This window comes from Notamacropus eugenii, chromosome 1 (genome assembly GCF_028372415.1).
Source record: "Notamacropus eugenii isolate mMacEug1 chromosome 1, mMacEug1.pri_v2, whole genome shotgun sequence".
In the NCBI taxonomy this organism is placed as follows: Eukaryota; Metazoa; Chordata; class Mammalia; order Diprotodontia; family Macropodidae; genus Notamacropus; species Notamacropus eugenii.
The window spans coordinates 522,201,780-522,221,544 of record NC_092872.1 but is presented as its reverse complement, the minus strand read 5'-3'; the positions used below and the strand labels follow the sequence as shown (position 1 = coordinate 522,221,544).

The 19,765-nt window shown below is 43.0% G+C and overlaps 1 protein-coding gene across 1 annotated transcript in view; it reads left to right on the top strand.

Annotated features, from left to right (window-relative positions):
- The first annotated feature begins 6,809 nt into the window (after positions 1–6,809).
- GCK (glucokinase) overlaps positions 6,810–19,765 on the top strand; it is an 84,591-nt gene continuing 71,635 nt past the window's right edge. Inside the window, exon 1 of the mRNA XM_072633737.1 lies at positions 6,810–11,783. Coding sequence (XP_072489838.1) covers positions 11,739–11,783 — 45 coding nt within the window. The 5' untranslated portion in view covers positions 6,810–11,738. The remainder of the gene's footprint in view (positions 11,784–19,765) is intronic.

Below are 19,765 nucleotides of genomic sequence, written 5' to 3'. Positions count from 1 at the left end.
CAATGTATGTACAGTTTTAGTAGGGGCTGCTATCTAAGCCCACTAGAATAACTTGGGTAGTACCTTGAAAAGTTGTTGGTAAAATTCTCTCTCTCTTTCTACCTTTTAACCCTGGCCAGGTTGTGAAGGTGGGGAGACAGACCAGAAATTGGGGAACTTTTTCCCCTCATCCTATGGAGGCAACCTAACTAGTGTTTTACTCATCTCATGTCTCACCAAAAAGAGAAAAAGTTTCTTTGCTGTAATTGTTTTAAGTGTATGATGTCGCTTCTCATTGGATAATTCAGACAGGGCAGATTCACAAAGTTTTGGGGACTGGGGTAAGCACAGGGACCACAGGCCCCCCATAGTTGGGGGGAAGGACCAAACGCCCGTAAGCGAGTAAGGTGAGCCCCGCTGGGAGCGGGAAGAAGTCGCTGTTCATCAGCGCAGAGATCCCCGCTGACCGCGGGAAGAAGTCGCTGGACAGCCAGCGCGAGTCCCTCACTGCGGGCAGTGGGGAGACGGGGGAGCCCCGCTGGGAGCGGGAAGAAGACGCTGTTAGACAGCGCAGTGAGCCCCGCGCGCGCAGCGGGAAGAAGTCGCCGTCAGCCGGCGCAGAGATCCCCACGCGCGTAGTGGGAAGAAGTCGCTGATTAACAGCGCAGAGAGAGCCTCGCAGGAAGCGGGAAGAAGTCGCTGGGTAGCAGCGCCTCGCAGTTAAACGGGAACCATGGGTCAGGGGTATAGTGTCCCACTGATCAAGCCTGAGGAGAAGGCAGTGCTTGCTAGTCACTTATGAGTGTATATTGGAAATGTAAATAACGGTACCTACAGTTCACTGTTTGGGTTACTATTGTGTTTCTCAATTGTAATAACACTGTCTTGTATTGTACAGTTAGTGATCATGGTATTCCAGAAATTGTGTTACAAAAGGCAATTTAACTCTGAATTTTCAAGTTATGTTATTGTAAACTTTACCTGTCCTGTACCCTTGTCTTATAGTGCTGTGATTGCCCTTTAGAGAAACCAGGTATTTTCCCCCTTGACTGTTACAGAAGTTACAGCTAAAATAATTTGTGTATCATTTTTGAAAGTTGTAAGAGTGTTACCTACGTTTTGAAGTTGCTGTTGTAATGCTAAACCTAAAATTGTTAATTGATTACTGCGTATAGAAAGAAAAGAATGGAGTAAAAATTTTATTTAGACTGGTTCTGCCCATTCAGAACAGTCCTCCTGTATGTTTGGGGTTTGGCAAGCATGGGATCCATGCCAATTCCTTTTATTTTGTAAAACTGCCAAGGCCTCTTTCATGTGGACAAGGTCATCAGTCCCAAGAAAGAAATTTGTTTAGCTTATATAATTCATAAACAATGAATGTGACTTGCTCAATAGTTGTAATAGACGGAAAAGATTTTTAATAATTGACCTTTATATCAGGACAAGTTTTAAATTTGAGAAGGAAGGCTTTTAAATGAAATCTCATATGTATGTGAGTCCTGTTAATCTTCATTGCTTATTGCAACTCCATGAGTATAGAAAGAACTGTGTCTGGTTCTGAGCTGTGAGCAGTGAAACTTGCTGTTTAAGGTAAAGGCATTTGGGACTATAGCTAGTTTCATTTTAAGTTTGAGTTTGAATTTGGGTATCGTTGCTTGCATTAAATCAGTATCTGAGAGAATTGCCACAAGTTACTCAGAAGGACTGTGATCCTGCACTGTTAACAGGTGAAGTTTGTATCTGGATAGGAAACACCGAGGGGACAATTCTAGACTCACTCTAGGATGGGATCCTCCTGGTCAGTTTTTCCCTTGTGTCCTGGAAAAAGGAATGTTTCTCACCTGACTATTCCTGAGTCTGGCTATGGAATAGATACTGCATGGTTTGGAGTATTGCACTGTTACCCAATTCAAACAGAGTCAGGGACGTTTTACCCTGTCTTAGTTGGTATGCCACATGTCCCTGCTTTTCCTTCTATAGCAAATTTCTCTGAATATAGCAAGTGACCAGCAACATATGTGAGCCCTTTTGTACTGGGAACACCAATATTAGTTTTTTCGGAACACTGATATTATTTTACCTGAACTTGGTATGATCAAACATTTATGTACATTCCTTTCACCCTAAGATGTCCTCATTGTGTAGAAGCATTTTAAAAGAAGTACCATTTTTCTGTAATCAGTCTTATACTGTTACCAACACGAAATTCCCCTGCGCATTTTCCCTGGGCATTCTGTGATGATTACGGCTTTGGTTCATTTGAGGAATGTTACTTTCGCTTTCACTATCATTGTAAACGGTTTTGTCTTCAAGTGACACTGTTGTGTAGGCACCGGACAGATTTCTGGAAGATGTGCTGCAGCAGAAAAGATCTTGCTATTTTGACACGCAAAGGTTGAAATCCATGTGTGAATGTATTCTCCACTTCATTTCTACGAGTTTTCTTCCAGCATGGACATAAACAAGCCTGTGCAACATTGCTGGACGTCTCTTCAGTTGTGCAGTTCGAGTTAGGGGTCTCTTTTGTGTATGGCTCTATAGCTCTGCTAGTGACGCTACGCCTTGTGCGATATCCTGTCTGTGGTAGGAAGATTGTGGAAGGGAAGCAGTCTGGATGGTGGGTTCAACAGCTTTGGATGCATAACAGGTTTGATTGACACTATGGAAAGCAGACGGGAAGGTGGGGTGTATGGGGTCACCAAGGTCCTTCATATCCCCCGATCGTTGCTCCAGGTACTTTTGTGCCAGTTTCAGGGGGTTTAAGCATGTCGGGAAAGTGTGGGGATGTATGTTCAGAGGAATGATGTAACTACCATTTTTAACCCCTTCTGGTCGATTTTGGCCTTTGCTTGCTTCACCTCCTTGCCAGCTTTGTCTCCTCCAGGTTTCATGTCTTCTACTTTAGAGATGACTGTTCTGGCTCTATGTGACCTACCGTCCGTGGCTCGTCACCCTCTGGACTGCTGTGACCTCTCCACTGTTTGGACCTTGTGTGCCTGGGACGGCTCTCCGTCCCCTCTCATCAGGATGCCAGCTGCAGACGCTGAGACCTTCGTCCCTTACGCCGTAGATCTGGGTTCTTCTCTTCGTCAAAAAACAAAAAGGGGGAGTGACGTGGGCCCTCAGTTTGGCCGTAGTGGGCCCTCAGTTTGGCCAGAGTGGCGTGGGCCCTCAGTTTGGCCGTAGTGGGCCCTCAGTTTGGCCAGATGTACTGGGGCCCTAAGACTGAATTCGCATTGTATACAGTTGAACGCATGTCCTCGGACCCTAATACTGAAATCACTTTTCCCAAATATGTTTCTCTCTAGCCCCTAAATACCATCTCAGGCAGTTTCTCCCTCAAGGACACAGTCTGCCCCAGCAGCAGCCGTTATCTCCCTTCCTCCTTCCTCCTGTAGTAGTCAGCTGAACCTATAGGATTCATGTGCCAGTTACGTATTACTGTTCACTGACCAGTCATGTGTATCCTAGACTCAGTTGTATTTATGTTGTCACTCAGATGTCAGATGTATGTATATTGTTACTCAGATGTATATATTGCTATTGTGATTGGAACAGGATCCTCACTTATTAGGCCACCACTCCTTCAAGACCAGACACACCACCATGAGGTATTAAGGATGATATGTATTGTACTTTATCTCGATGTATCAATTCTCAATCAGACCCCTTTGCTATGATTATACAGCAACCCACATATGCTATGTTCCCTGCTAAGGTAAATCATACTTGGCTCTGTAGAAAGAGATGGTGCAACATCTGGCTGTTAGATGTGACAAAAACTATGTATTAGCTGTGTTGTGATTGCTTGTTTCTTTACATCTGCTATGGCCTTAGGCCTGCTAATTAGCTATATGTACTATATGTAGGAGGGTTAGCAAGAATGTGGGCAGAGGTGCAGAGCAGTATAATAGTAGTGATTGTGATGGGACAGATACCAGACTTCACCTGTATAGAACTACGGACTTGGATCAAAACTGTGGCTCCCCTGGAATTGCTTGTATGGTACCTCAGAGCTGCAAAAACAAAAAGGGGGAGTTGTAAGGGGCCCAGAGGGTCCCAGGGGGTGCAAGTCAGAGGCAAAGCCTGTTCCCGTGGGAACGGTGCTGATGCGCACCCTGGCAGAAGCTCTGTGTGACCCTGGAACCTGATGTTCCTGCAGATACCAATGTCCTGTACAGTAAAGTTACAAGTGAGCCTGGGAACCCAGGAACTAGCTGCAGGAACAAGATAAGCTTTCTTCCTTACTGCGGGTGTAAGGATGTGGAACAGTCATGAGATGGTGAAGTAATGGGATGAGCTCAGCATGTATGTGATTGGTGGATCAGCCTTTATAAACCCTAACCCTCAGCTGAATAAAGAGTTGTTGTTGTTGTTGTTGCCTGGATCATCTTGTCTCCAGTCTCCTTCCTTCAGGGCCCACAGAGTAGAAGCCTGTGGGTCAGGGGGATCCAGGGGTTCGGGCTCTGACCCCGAACAAACCAGATAAAAGATCTTTACTTTAGAGAGAGCAGTTTCAGTTGATAAAGTCAGGAACCAAAGAGTTGAGGAGTGATAAAAAGGAAGTAGAAACAGCAAATCTAAACAGCCTTTTGAAGAAATTTGGCTTAGTAGCTCTTGCTATGAGAGTTTACTTGGAATTTCTCTCTTTTTGCTAGGGCCTTAGAGCAGAATCAAAGAGATCTGAGCCAAAGTTATACAGGCCTAAAACAGCAGGGGTATGTTATAAAATTCCCTGTTGAAAGAGACATTTTATAAGGCAGATCAAGTGACTGGGGCTGATGTCAGAGATGAAGAGATGGAGAGATGGAGAGAGCCACATAAAACCCCAAAGAGACTGCCAGGCCTGATCACCACATAGCAAGTCATGAGAGGGGATCACCTTGAATTGAAGGGGTTGTGTACTCCCTGTTGTCTCTGAAGCATGGGAGGTACTAGAGTAAAACAGTGATCATCCAGAATACTGGGGAGATGTGCAATAAATGACCGAGAGCTGTCCCTTTTCTCCTATTATATCTGAGGAGGTGTGTGTAATCTGTGTGAGCAGGTGCATACTCATTGGAGTATGTAAGGGGTGTGAGGAATGGTTATTTGGGAGAGAAAAATGTGTGAACCCAGCCACTTAACACTGCTAGGTTCACAGATGGCTAATTCCCCTTTTTTGGTTATATGAGCTGTGTGCAGCATTTTAGAGTCTCTTTATTCATTATTTTTTCAACAGTCTTATGACATAGTACCTAAATAATGAGTGTTTTCTTTTTGGGTCTTATGAACTTGAGATGGAGATATGAATCTTAATGAAGAAATGAGATAGGAGCTGTAATTAAATATTTTCTCAGCATTATTCCAAGGTAAGGACAAGGTATGAGCCAAATATGGGATAGATTTATGAAATATAATATGTAGATGATTGTTTTGTATCTCAAATCTCAAACTGAGACTAGAGGAACCTAAGCCAAGGAAAGTGGGTGGGTGGTGGTGTCAGGTATTTGTAGCTATTTGTCCTAATGGGCAGATGGGGCAAATCCCTTGTTTCTTCTACCTACCTTTCTTGCTTTCTTCCAAATCAGAGAAGTTTAGAGAGCTCAAAGGATCTCAGTGGATATTTAGTGAAAGAAATCTTTCCTATAAAATACTCAACAAGTGGTCTTTGAGTCTCTGTTTGAAGACTTCTAAGAAGGGAGAGTCCACTATTTCTTAAGGCAGCCCAGTTTACTTTTGAACGTTGCTAATTGTTAGGCCCAATAAACCTAAAGTGAACACTTTGTAACCTCTGCCCATTGCCCTGGTTCTGTTTTCTGGGGCCAAATGAATCAAGTCTAATCCCTCTGGAAGGACAGCTCTTCACATACTGGAAGGTAGCTCTCATGTCTTCCTTGAATTTTCTGTTCAGGCCAAATATGTCCCACTGCTTCATCCTATCCTCAAATGATAAGAACTCAAGGTCCTTCACCATCATACTTCCCTTCCCTTTAACATTCTCCACTTTATTAATGTCCCTCTTAGACCAAGCTGCCCAGAAGTGAACACTGGCAAATGACAAAATGAGAACTGACAAAAAATACAGAGGAGCTTTCACCTCCCTATTCCTAGAAGCCATTCCCCTCCTAATGCAGCCCAAGAGCATGTTAGTCTTTTTGGCTGCTACATCACACTGCCAATTTATCTTGAGTTTGTAATCCCCTAAAGCCCCTAGATCTTTTTTTTAAAGCAACTGCTTCCTCACCATGCCTGCCCATTCTTTTATTTGAGAAGTTGATTCTTTGTACCCAAGTTCAAGGCTTTACACTTAACCCTATTGAATTTCATTTTAGTAGATTCCTCCCAAAGCTCTAGCTGTCAAGCTCTTTTTGTATCCTTATTCTGACATCCAGTATGTCAGCGATTCTTCCCAGCCTTGTGCCATTTGCAAATTTGATGAGCATACCATATATGCCTTTATCCAAGTCATTGATAATGATATTAAGCAGCAAAGGGCCAAATTCAGATTCCTATGAATCCTGTGAAATCCACTGAAGATCAACCCTGTTGACAGTGATTTCAGCATTAACAGTATAACATCAACGCACCTTCTGTCCCTCTGCCTTGCCTTGTCATGTGACCAGCCTATCTTCTGGGTCTCCTTGGTGAAAGTAGAGAACATCTTTGGTGAGCGTGCACCTCCCTGTTTTTGCCGTGCTTGAAATTTGTGATCTGAGGGTCACTAAACAAGGTTATTTCTGTTCCCCTTTATCTTTCAAGGGATCTTGAATGATTTTAGTATGTAAATAGGAGTAACCTTAATTGCTCTTCATTTCTCTAATGATATTTTTTACTCCTGTTCTTCTTTGAAGGTTTTCACTGGAATACAAAGACAGCTCCTGTCTTCAAGAAATTTACATTCTAACAGAGAAGACATTATTTAGTAAGTAATTAAGTATATATAAATATATTGGAGAAGGAAATGACAAGCCATTCCAGTATCTTTGCCAAGAAAACCCTAAGTGGGGTCACGAAGAGTTGGACACAACTGAACAGCAAGTATTAAGATATATGCAAAATAGATGAAAGGTAATCTGAGAAGAAAAAGGCCTCCTGCAGAAGACAGAATTTCATTCAAATCTTTGAAAGAATCCCAGGAAACTAAGGGGTGGAGATAAGGGGTTACAGAATTCCAGGCTTCGGTGTGTTCGTCCTTCGTTGCTGAAGAAGACCATGCCATCGGAGAAATGATGACATGACTTGCACTTGACTTTGTTTTGAGTGAGGGAGGGCTGTGCAGGACACCAGCCTCACTTCTCCTCCAGAGCCATCTGAATCCAGAGACCTGATATTCCTCAGGATGACTGGAGATGACCCAGGATGCACTGGGAGACCTTGGGCCCTTTAGGCCAAGGTCTTTGCAGGCACTCACTTAGGCTGAGGCAACGCCCATTCATTGAATAGGCCTGTTTAAGAAATAGCCAGGGCTTGGCCCCTTTAATGAGGTCAAGAAAAAGAAAGATATCAGGCTGGGAGGGAAACAGCAAGTTACTACTGATAATCACTCTCAAGTTAGGAGGGTCCAGAGGATGCCTCAGGCAGGCCCCCAATGGAGTCCCAGTTTCAGAGTGCAGTAGGTTTAAGGTTTGGGGAGAGGACAGGACAGGGGACAGGAGAGAGGAGAGGACAGGACAGGAGAGGACAGGAGAGGGAACAAGGCTTAGGTACAGCCATTACAAAGGTACAGAGATGGGATAGGAACTGCAAGTAACTCAGTATAGTTGGATCATAGAGTTCATGAAAGAGAATAAGTATAAAACAGACTGCAAAGGGAAAGGAGACAGGTTTTGAAGAGCTTTGAATGTCAAGAAGAGAAGTTTGTCTTTGATTCTGAAAGTAATAGGGAACCACTGGCACTCAAGAAGCAGGGAAGTTACATAGTCATGCATAAGCTTTAGAACAGTCATCTTGGCAGCTGAGTGGATGGTGAATTGGAGTAGGAAATGACTTGAGACAAGTTAGAAGGCCATTACAGTGGTCCAAGCAAAACGTGATGGGAGGAACTAGAGTTGTGACTGTGCAGGTGGAGGAGATGGGATGTATACAAGAGATGCTATGAAATTAGAAATGACAAAACTTGACAATAGTTTGGATGTGTGGCTTGAATGAGAGTGAGGAGTAAAAGATGGCCTTGAAGTGCCAAGCCTGGGTAATGAGGAGGATGATGATGCCCTTGACAACAATCTGCTCCTAAGCATGACTAGGTAACTCCCCTGTTCATTGGAATCCCATAGTCATGTATGAGAATTGTGGAGGCTCACAGTGGGATTGTGCACATCAGTGAGACCATAGATTCATCAAAGCAGAATACGGTGGCTCACATTTATGTGCTTCATGTAGATTATCTCATTTTGTCCTTACAACAACCCTACAAGGAAGGTACTATTATTAACATCCATTTGACAGGTAAGGAAACTGAGACTCAGAGAAGTTAATTGACTTGCTTGGAGTCATGGCTTAGCAAAGTTTCAAAGTAAATCTCCTATTGAAAGATCTGTCAGCTTTTTTATGTTTTCACATAGTTGTCTGCATGTTGTCTCCCACATTAGACTGTGAGTTCCTTGAGGGCATGGATTATCTTTTTCCTTGCTTTACATCCCTAGAGCTTAGCACAGTGCCTGGTGCATTGTAATAAGTGCTTATCAACACACTGACTCTCCTTTCTCTCGCTGGCACCTCACATGGTGTCTTGCACGCCAAATCTTTATTGCTATTAATGACAATGATGGTCACTGGCTCCTGAGTATCCATAGGAGGCTGGCCAGATGATTTTACTCCTAAATCTTTTCTAGCAGTTCAAATCCTAGTGGTCCCCAGACTTTGCTCAGAGCTAAAAGGCACTTTGGGGATCACCATCATATAACACCATCAACATCATAGAGGACAAAGACACAAATAAGCCTCTCAGATGTCCCCTCCAGGCTTGATTTAGGGGCAATTGAAGAGAATAGAGGAGAAAGACTTTGGGAAAGAAGGCAGAGGGCAATAGAAATTGGGTTGTCCAGGGCTGCTTTCCAGAGGCAATTGGGTGGCAGAGTGGAGAGGATACTACACCTGGAGTCAGGAAGACCTGAGTTCAAATCTTGCCTCAAGACACTTACTAGCTGTGTGACTCTGGGCAAGTCACTTAACCACTGGCTATCTCAGTTTCCTCATCTGTAAAATGGGAATAATAACCTCCCAGGATTATTGTAAGGATATGATATGAGAGTATTGTAAACTTTAAAGTGATAAATAAATGTTAGCTATTATAGTCTTAGACTGCAGTTGAGGGATGGAATTGTAAAGATACTGCATTTGTATCTATGTGGTATGTGCCAGCATGGCAAACTTAGAACTTACAAAGAGGCTGCAGACTTCAGTCTGTAACAAAGTGGGCCCAGGGTGATTCTCAAACTAAAAGCCTCCCTGTGTAGAATATTGCTGCTTCTTTCCTTCCAGCATCACTCAAGGGAGCATTCCCTGAGAATGCATCCTTCGCCATTGACTCCTATCTGGCATCTCCTTGCATAGATTTTCATCCATCAAACATGTGCTCAACAAATAGGGCAGATTAGATCTGAGGTATAGTGAGAAGAGCATCATATGAGGATCCTAAGGACCTAGGTTCAAATCTCAGTTCTTTTACTTGTTAGCCATATGACCCATGGCAGAACTTCTTCTCTAGGTATCAGTGCCCTCATCTATAAACTGAGGAGGTTGGATTCAGTGACCCAACTCTAAATCCCATGAGTCTACAAATGTCATTTTATAGATAGGAACACTAAGGGCTAGAAAATTGCTTAAGCTTATTCAGTTTCAGTAGATAGCAGGAGGGCCCAGACTAAATAAGCCTCCTGATTTCCTTTTTTTGGTTTTGTTTTGTTTTTCTCTTGGGTTTACAATGGTTGTGTCAAACTCAAATGGAAAAGTACAAAGAGATCCCTGAGGACAATATGTTTAATTGGAAAAATCACATTAACATGTTCTATTGTATTTTTATTTATTTTGTTAAATATTTTCCAATTACATTTTAATCTGGTTTTGCCACTCTCAGGAGAGTTGTGGGCTTCATGTTTGACACCATCAATATCAGCGGTCAGTCTCTTTTGGTTGCATCAGGATTTGGTTTTCTCTGAACTTTTTCTTCCATGGTTAAAAACAAAAAAAAAGGTACATGCTGAAGGCTCATCATGAGGCTCCTGACTGACCCCTAGCTAGAACTAGCCCAGGAGGAGAGGTGGCTCAGTCCCATTGCTTGGCCTTTCTCTTCTGACAACCTTGGATCCAGCTGTGTTGATATTGGCTAGGCCTTATCCATCTGGAAGAAGGATTAGGCCTGTTCTGCTTGACCCCAGAGGGCAAAACCTGGAGTTACAAATAGGGCAGATTTAGACTTGATAGAAGGGGAAACTTCCTGATAAATAGAGCTGTCTAAAAGTGGAATGGGGCTCCTGGTGATGTGGTGGGGTAGGCTCCCTCTCATTGGAAATCTTCAAGCAGAGGGTGGATTATTTTGTCTGATGGGTAGAAGAGAGGGTTTTTTTCAGGTGCAAGTCAAACTAGGTGGCCACTGAGGTTGCTACCAATACTGAACTATTGCTAAATTCTCTGAATGCTCTATGCTAGGTGCTAGGGATGCAAAGCCAAAAAATGAAACCGTACCTGCCCTCCAGGACTTTACTTTCTACGGTGGAGATATCATGTGTATAAGTAAAAGCAAATGAAGTTCAAAGTAATGTGGCTGGGGGTGAGGATTAAGAATGCCTCATGTAGGAGGTGGCGCCTGAGCTTTGCTTAGAAGGAAGTTAAAATTCTTCTATGGGTTCAAAACAAGTGGCAGTATTTGTGACTGGGTCGCACGTCTTCCTTCTCCCCTGCAACACTCAGTCTGCTTGGACAAGCACATTCAAGCTTTCATGTTGACATTTGTCATCTGGAAATGAGTTTTGGTGATCCTATGACATCCCCATGGGAACAAAACAGGTGGTAAAGCCTTCAAAGTGAGCAGTTTCAGCAGTGACAAGATCAAGTGGTTGTTATGGAGACTTGCCCTCTGTGCCTGTTTTCTGCATGGCAGATCTAATGACCTGAAGGGGGGGTGGCCACAAAAGGCTACACCTGGTTGTCATGGTGACCTCAGGTCCTCCTCCTGAGCACAAAGGGTGGTGCCTGGAGAATCCAGTCCCCCCTTCTTCACGCCACAGAAACATAAAGTTGAAAAGAATGATTGATTGGCACAGGGGAAATTACATTCGGTCCATAAGAGAAGTGGACGGAACTGATGCTTCATTACGCAGGGGTTGTAACCATCCACAGGACAAAAGGGATCTTTCTTGCTGAGCCATCCGCAGAGTACGCCAAGTTTGACACTTTATAGGATGACGAAGAGAGCAGTCATTTGGGTGTGATGCACTAATTCTTCTTGATTCTCATCCCAATTGATGACCCTGCAACGGAAGGGGAAATACATTGCCTGACCAAAACCCCACATGGAGAAGGGGCAAAGGAACAGCCCCTGGGCAGAACAGGGGATTGACTGTTTGGTAGAAAACAATGAAAAGGAAGAAAATCTATGACTGAAACAGGAAAAATAAATCAACCGGGAGGTAGACCATACCTATCCAAACTCTGGTCAGTAGACCTATTGAGAAAAGGATCTGACGCTCTAGTGGAGGAAGGCTTGGAGGATTTCTGTTTTGAGACAGAGAAGACCACCTGGGGTCCTCAGGACTCACCTGAGGCTGGAAGCTGCCCAGATGCTGGATTACAGAGCCAGGATGGACAGCTCCAAGAAGGAGAAGGTAGCTCATTGTCTTAGGTTTCTCTAGAAGTAATCCGAGTAAAGGAATGTGGGTGTTTTTTCCTGTGTTGACAAGTGCATATACCTCAGGAAATTATTGTATACACAAACCTTTCAAGAAACAGATAGGGGAGGGAGGATATTTTCTTAGGAAAACATCGGCTCTTTTTGATGGAGAGGGAAATTTATCCCCCAGGATCAGGGATCATGCTCTCTGCTCCCCTGGACTTTATACCAGATGTGATGGATGTTTAGCGGTCAGGGTCAGTTGTGGAAAAAACCTTCCCATAGACATTGGCAAGGTCATAGGAAGCCCTGGCAAGGGGTCAGGGATGCAGCAGGGAGGGGGAAAGGGAACTGTCTTTCTCTTAGAATAGTAATACCATGGTTCATTCAGTATAGTGCAGTTCAAAGATACTCAGTCCCCTGGGAAGATCTCACCTCATGAGAAGAGTTCTTGTTCCCCTGACAGAAAATGGAAAGGGTATATTCTGCTCCAACAAGGAGGAATCTAAGCATTCTCCAAATAAGATAACTATAGGAGAATTCAAGTTCTTTGAGGTCAAGGAATGTTTTCACTTTTATCTGTTATCTTAGCATGTAGCACAATGCCTGACACATAACAGGCTTTTAATAAACGCTTGTTGAATTGGATTGGATTATAGCCCACTTGCCTCAGTATACAGGAGGACAGAACAGGAAATGGGCTCTCATTTGATCTGAATTGCCTGGAATTCAGGGTGCTAGCTTCATTTCTCATCAGACTGGTAAAGGGAGATGCAAATCCATAGGGGATGCTGGGATAAAAGAACTCACTTTTTTGCTTCCTTTTTTCTCTCCAAATTCATTGAAGCAGTTTTTCCTCCTTATGCATTTGAATTGACAGGTCAGCACAATCACTGGTTCTTTCTCTGTCCCTGACATAGCTAATGATGTTCCAAGGAAAACAACTCCTCATCTCTCCAAAGTACATATAGCAATTTGTCAGGGAAACCATATCTACCCCATAATCCTAAGTACAGTAATAAAAAACAAACAAACCATAAACACTTAATGAGAAGCCCACTAAGTGCCTGATGCATAGTAGGAATTTAATAAATACTTGGTGAGCTGGAATTAATTAGGTGCTGGTAATACAAAGAAACAGAATGCTGCTCTGCCTTCTAGAAAGAAAAAGAAACAAGTATTTATTAAATACCTCTTATGAACCTGGGACTGTGCCAAGCCCTTTACAAATCCTATTTCGTTGGATCCTCACAATAACTCTGGGAGGTAGGTGCTATTATTCTCTTCATTTTACAGTTGAGGAAACCAAGAACATGTAACTTATCCAGGGTTGCACAACTGGTAAAAATCTGAGGCTGGATTTGAAGTAAGGGAGGTCTTCCTGATTCCAAGCCCAAAGCTTTATCCACTGTCCCACCTGTTTACATTCTAAAGGGGATATACAGCAGGCATCTAGATAAATAAATATAAATTAGATGCAAAATTTCAAAAGTAGTTTCAGGAGGAGAGCCCTAACTAGAGAAGAGTAGGAAAGGAAATTTTGTGTTGAAAGGAACACCTGGGCTAAGCCTTGAAGGAAACTAAGACGTCTTCCTAGGTAGAGTGAGGAGGAGTGGTGAGAAAGGAAAGGAGTGTATTCTAGTATATTCTAGTTGGGAAATAGAATGTCATATGCAGGGAATAACAAGTACATCATGTGGGCTAACTGATTGGCATGAGGAAAGTAATGTGAAATAAGTCTAGAAATATTGATTGGCAAGAGATGTTGAAGAGCCTTAAATGTCAAATGAGGATTTGTAATTATACCTAGAGACAATTGAGAGCCACTGAATACTCTTGAGCAGGGGAGTGACCTGGTCAGACCTGTGCTTTAGGGAGTTCAATTTGGCAGTGACAAAGGATGAATTGGGGAAAGACTCAATGCTGAGGCTCTAATTAGGAGGCTATGACAATAGTACAGGTGAGAGGTGATGAGGGCATGAACTCGAGTGGGAGCTGGGGCAGTGAATGGAATTTCCATCATTATCTTCCAGGATGGGGAATAGCACTGACCTGATGTCTGGGTCCAAGGTCTGAGGAGACATTTACTCTTCACTCTGCCAGATCCCTTCAGTATTAGGTTCTGTATTATAGTGCCTAAGAGGAAGACAAAATCTTTGTTCTTTTTTTTCTGGTTCCCAACATCACACAGCATCTGAGTTTGAAAGGAAGTCAGAAGTGATCTTGTCTCACCCATATATAAAGAAATGAATCCCCTTTATGATGTATCCAACCAGTGGCTAGCCAGGCTTTGCTGGGAGAACTCTAGTTTGGGGAGGCTCACTACCTCCAGAGGTAGCTCATTCCACTTGGTTTAGCTCAAATTCTGAGATCCTTTACCTGATGTCCATAAATCCCCCTGTCCCAGCGTTCCTTGGATAGATTTCAGGAGGTCTGCAGATTTGGATGGGGAAAAACATGACGTCTTTATTTTCACTAACCTGAAACTCAAATTGAGCATGTCCTTCCATTATGAATGATGCAACAAATGTTATTCTGAGAAGGGGCTGAAGGCTTCACCAGATTGCCCACGGGGACCAGTTCACACAAAAACAGTTACGAAACCCTGCTCTAATCTGAAGAATGTTTTCTTATTTCACCTTTTCTGTGCCTGTCTCTTTCAGGCTGCCTACTTTGACTCTATCTTTCTTGGAGTCACTTCCCATTTTTATGGTTTGTTTCCATCTGTCCACTCATTCATTCAGTTAACAAATATTTATTGAGTTCCCCCTAGGTACAAGGTACTGTGCTGGATGCTGTTTGGGCAATGACGATGCATAAAGTGCTTTTAAGCAGTTCACAATCTAGGGAGATAAGAATGTCCTCAGTGAACTAGAATACAAAGTAGAGAGAAGGAACATGAGGAGAAGAGGTTTCAGTTCGGTGCTAGTTCAGGGAAAAGAAATGTTTCTGTCCTGCTTCAAGTCCTCCTATAATTGAAAAATATTTTTGTTAATTCTCTTGTTCATGAGCTTGCTGATACCTGAAATTTCACCATTAGAAATGCCTTTCTTTGACTTATTCCTCTAGTAAAATGCAAATGCCTGAGCAATCACACTTTACCACTTGTCAATATTCCATTAATATAAATTATCTTTTCCAGAGAGCAGGTTTTGAAAGTGAGTAGGGTGGAAGGGTGGCAACTAGGTGGCATAGTGGATAGAGTACTGGGCTTGGGGTCAGGAAGACTCATCTTCCTGAGTTCAAATCTGACCTCTAACACTTAGTAGCTGTGTGACCCTACACGTGTCATTTAACGCTCTTTGCCTCAGTTTCCTCATCTATAAAATGAGCTCCAGAAGGAAGTGGCAAACCACTGCAGTATCCTTGCCAAGAAAATCTCAAATGGGGTCATAAAGAGTCAGACAAAATGGAAATGACTGAACAATAACTACAGGGTAGAAAGAATTTGAAGATAAGCCCTAGAAGGAGGATGGAAAGGGGCCAGAGCTGCCTTTGAAGGTTCTTTCTGCATTCCTGTATTCTTTTGCTACTAATCCCTTCTTTAAGTAGAACTTTCCTTTCCAGGCTTTCCCTTTACTGAATCCTGAAGGAGACCTAAGGAACGGTACCAGCTCACTTGGCTCAAGTCTGTGTTTTCTGGGGTAAATGATCCTGTCATTGGATCGGGAAAAAAGATGGTTAACATTGAAGAGCCAGTACCTAACAGTTCCTTGGCCAATAGGCAGCAGTAGCATGCTGAAGTCTTCAGTCCTGGATGTAGGCACATCCAAAACAGAATTCATTGCCTCCCAAACTCGTCCCTTTCTGTTGAGGTCACCATCATTCTTTCTGTCTCCCGGGTTCCTAACCTTGACATTATCCTTGACTTTTTATTCTCCATCATACTCTGAAGCTAATCACTTATCAAGGGTCGTCAGTCCTACTTCATATTATCTCTAACTTCTATCCCCTACTTCCTACTCACCAAACTTTTGCCTTATTTTAGGGCCTCTTACCTGAAGTATTGAAATAATCCCTGAATTCATCTCTTTGCCTCTAGACTGCCCCTTCTTCAATCTAAACATCACAGAGCTGTCAAAATGATCTTCTAAAGCACAGATCTGAGCATGTCATTCACCTACTCAAGCAGCTTCAGTGGTTTCCTATTGCCCTTAAAATAAAATATGATCTTATGATTATGTAACTGTAATCCCAAGGTCCATTGGTATGGGTCCATCTTGTCATTGGTGGAGATAAATGATCCATGCCTTTGTGAGGAGCAGGGTAGAATTAGTGAAAGGAAGAGAGAGGAGACCACTATTCTTCAGTTTTCTTTGGGTCTCTTGAGTCTTATTCTCCTGGCAGTAACCTGAAATGGGCTTGGTATTGTCTGTCTTTTCTCACAAAATTAGAAGCCAGAAGAACCTGAAGCAACTGTAGAGCCCTTTGAAGACTGAGGAAGCCTGAAGAAAACTAAGCAGAGCTGGTGTTGCCTCTCTTCTGATCTGGCCAGTTCCCCCCTGTCCCTCACACTGACCTCCACCCACACCCATGGGCTCAGGGACTCTAGTTATAATGAAAAATTCCTTGACTTGGGATTCACAACATTGTACTATTTTTCTCTACCTGCCTTTCCAGACTGATTTTGTGTTACTCCTCTTCACTTGATACCTGTCCATCTTGCTCTTTTCAGAACCTGGACCTCCCATCTTTGGACCCTATTGTCCTCCTTCTCTAGAGTTACTCCCTTATCATATCCTTTCTTAGAGTCCTCAGGCTCAGTTCAGGTTCCATCTCCTTAAGGGAATACTTGCCGGATCCCCCCTAGTTACCAGGACTCTCCTTTTGCAGCTCTCTTGGGTTTCCTTAGGATCATGGCTCTAGAGATAGAAGGAGCCTCAGAAGACAATCTAATTTAACTCCCTCCCCTTTCCAGATAGGGAAACCAAGACCCAGGGAAGTTAGTTGACTTGTCCAAAGTCACACAGATAGTAAGTGTCAGAGTTGGGATTTGAACCCAATTCCCCCTAACTCCACAGCCAGCAGTCTTTCCATTGTACCAATGTCTTGTTTACATGTTGTATCCCCTAGTAAAATGTAAGCTTTTTAAGGGTATGGACAATTTTCTATCAATCAGTTCACAAGCATTTATTATGCACCAGGCACCCTGCTAAATACTAGGGATATAAAGGATGAAAAAAAAAAGCAACTCTCCCCCAAACCTTTCCACCATTAGTTCCTGTCCTCAAGGAGGGTACATTCTAATGGGGGAGATAATATGTGAATAATAGGTTCAAATATATAGGTACAAAATACATAGAGTAGATGAAGGATATCTGAAAGAGGAAGATAGCTGGGGAACTGGGGGAAAAAAACCTTTAGTAGAAAGCAGAAACTAAGCTGGATCCAAAAGGAAGTCAGGAGAACTATGGCAGAGGTGGGGGGGGGGGATATTCAAGTCATGAGGGACAGACTGTGAAAAAGCACTGAGATGGGAGATGGAGTCTTGTGTTTGAGGAACTGCAAATAGGCCAGTGTTGCTGAATCATAGAGTGCTTGGAGGAAAGTAAGGTGAAGAAGGCTGGAAAGGTAGGCAGGGGCCATCTTACAAAGAGCTTTCAATGTCAAACAGACCCTAGAGCCAAAATAAAGCCAGTAGATGGAGGTCTTTGAGCAAGAGGTGGGCAATATGGTCAGACTTAGACTGGCAAAGTCATCATAGCAGCTGAGTGGAGGATGAATTAGAATGGGTAGGGACTCAAGGTAGTTAAAAGACTATTGCAAAAGTTCATGCAAGAGTAAATGAAGGCCTAGCTCTTCTCAGCAATGCAATGATCTAAGGCGATTCCAAAGGACTCATGATAAAAAATGCTATCCACCTTCAGAGAAGAAACTGATAAATGCAGATTGAAATATACTCTTTTTTGACTTTATTTTTTTGTTTTGTTTTTGGTCTGTGTTTTTCTTTTGGGCTGCACATGCAACCTATATTAAATAGCTTGCCTTTTCACTGAGTGGAAAAGGAAAGAGATAAGAGAAAGAATTTGGAACTCAGCATTTTAAAAAACAAATGTTAAAAAAATTTTTACATGTTAATTGGAAAAAAAAAAAGAATAAACAAAAGCCAAAACTAGGATTGTGGCCACATGAGTGGAGAGAAGGGAACATATACAAGAGATGTTATTAAGACAGAAATGACAAGATTTGGCAATGGATTAGATATGGAGGGGTGAGTGAGAATGAGGAGTTGAGGATGACACCATGGCTGCAAGCCTGGGTTGACTGAGAAGATGCTGGTGCCCATATCATTGATAGGAAATTGGGGAAAGGGAGATGTTTTGAGGGAAATAAAATTAATTCTGTTTTGGACATGTCAAGTCTGGGATGCCCATAGGATGTCCTGTTCAAGATGTCTAAGAGACAGTTGGTGAAGCATGACTATAGCTCAGCAGAGAGACAAGGACTGGATAGATAGATTTGGCAATCATCACCATAGAGATGAGAATTAATGCTGTGGGAGCTAATGAGATCATTGAGTGAAGAAATATACAGTGAAAAGAGAAGGGCCCCCAGGACTGAGACTGAGAGATACCCTCATTTAGAGGGCATGATGTACATGTAGAACCAGCAGAGACTGAGAAGGAGCCACTGGACACAGGAGGAGAACCAAAAGAGAGGAGATGATGAGCAATCATGTCAAATTCTTTAGAGAAGTCAGGAAGGAGAAAGAATTGGAATAGGTCATTAGATTGGCAATTAAGAGATCATTGGTAACTTTGTTTGATAGAATGGTGAGGTTAGGTACTAGACTGCAGAAGTTTTAGAAATGAGAGGCAAAGAGGTGGAGGCCTTTAGCTTAGAGAGCTTTTTCAAAGAGTAGCCAGAAAGGGGAGAAGGGCTATGAGGCTGTAGATAATAAGGAATGGTAGGATCAAATGAGGATCTTTTAAGAAAGAGGGTGAAGTGGGCATGTTTGTAGGCAGTAGGGAAGGAGCCAATGCATAGGCAGAGATTGAAAATAAAAGAGAGAGTAGAGATGGTAGTGTGGGCAAATTGCTAGAGGAGTCAGGAGAGGATGGGATCAGTAACACATGTCAAGGGGTTTACTATGACAAGGAAAAGCAGCACCTCCTCATCCATAGAGCAAGACCACAGTGCAGAAGGAGAAGGTGGAGGGAGCTGTGGTTTTTTATTTTGACCTCATTTCCTCAGTTCCTGGAACATAGCACGTGCTTAATAATTGCTTGGTGTATTGAATCCAGTGGAAATGTTAACCCTCTTGTACCTGATAGCTTAGAGTCCACCCTGAGGCTGAGTCAAAGTTTAGCCATCACTTTGGGATCTGATCAAGGGCAGGGATCATGGTGTGACCTTTAGGGGGACTCCAACATCCTGCAGAGGCATTTGTCTATGGCAAGGACCAAGACCCAGGAGCAAGAGAAGTCTTCGTTCACTCACCTTGAATGTGATCTTTTAAATATTAACTCAGTCAAGAGGTGTGTTGGGGGGGGGGGCGGCTAGGGATCAGAGGGGCATGTGACAAAATAAAGCATCTGCCCATTCTTGTGTGCCAAGCTGCCCTCTTACAGTGTGGAAACACTTTTCTCTAACAATTTACTAGTAATTACTGCAGCTGAATATGAAGGACCAGGAGAAGGGGAGAAAAGGGGGGGATGAGAAACAAGATTCCTAAGAGAGTATGGGAAAATCTAGGCTCACTCAGAAAGGCAATGGTTAAATTGAATGAGAGCACAGGGAATTATTTGCACTCCCAGCCTTCTGAAAAAACAAGCCAGCCCTCATAAAGCTGCTTCCTTTGGGCTTTGATGTACTATCTCATTAAAGGGATGTTTATGTCTCTGAGGGAGGCAATGCACTCTGGGAGAAACATCACAGGCCTAAGAGGCAGGATCCTGGGCGTCTGAAGTGGCAAGTCAGGAATCAGCTGCTGGGGTGATTAATCAGTTATAATAACCCTCTACTAGGGGCTGTTGT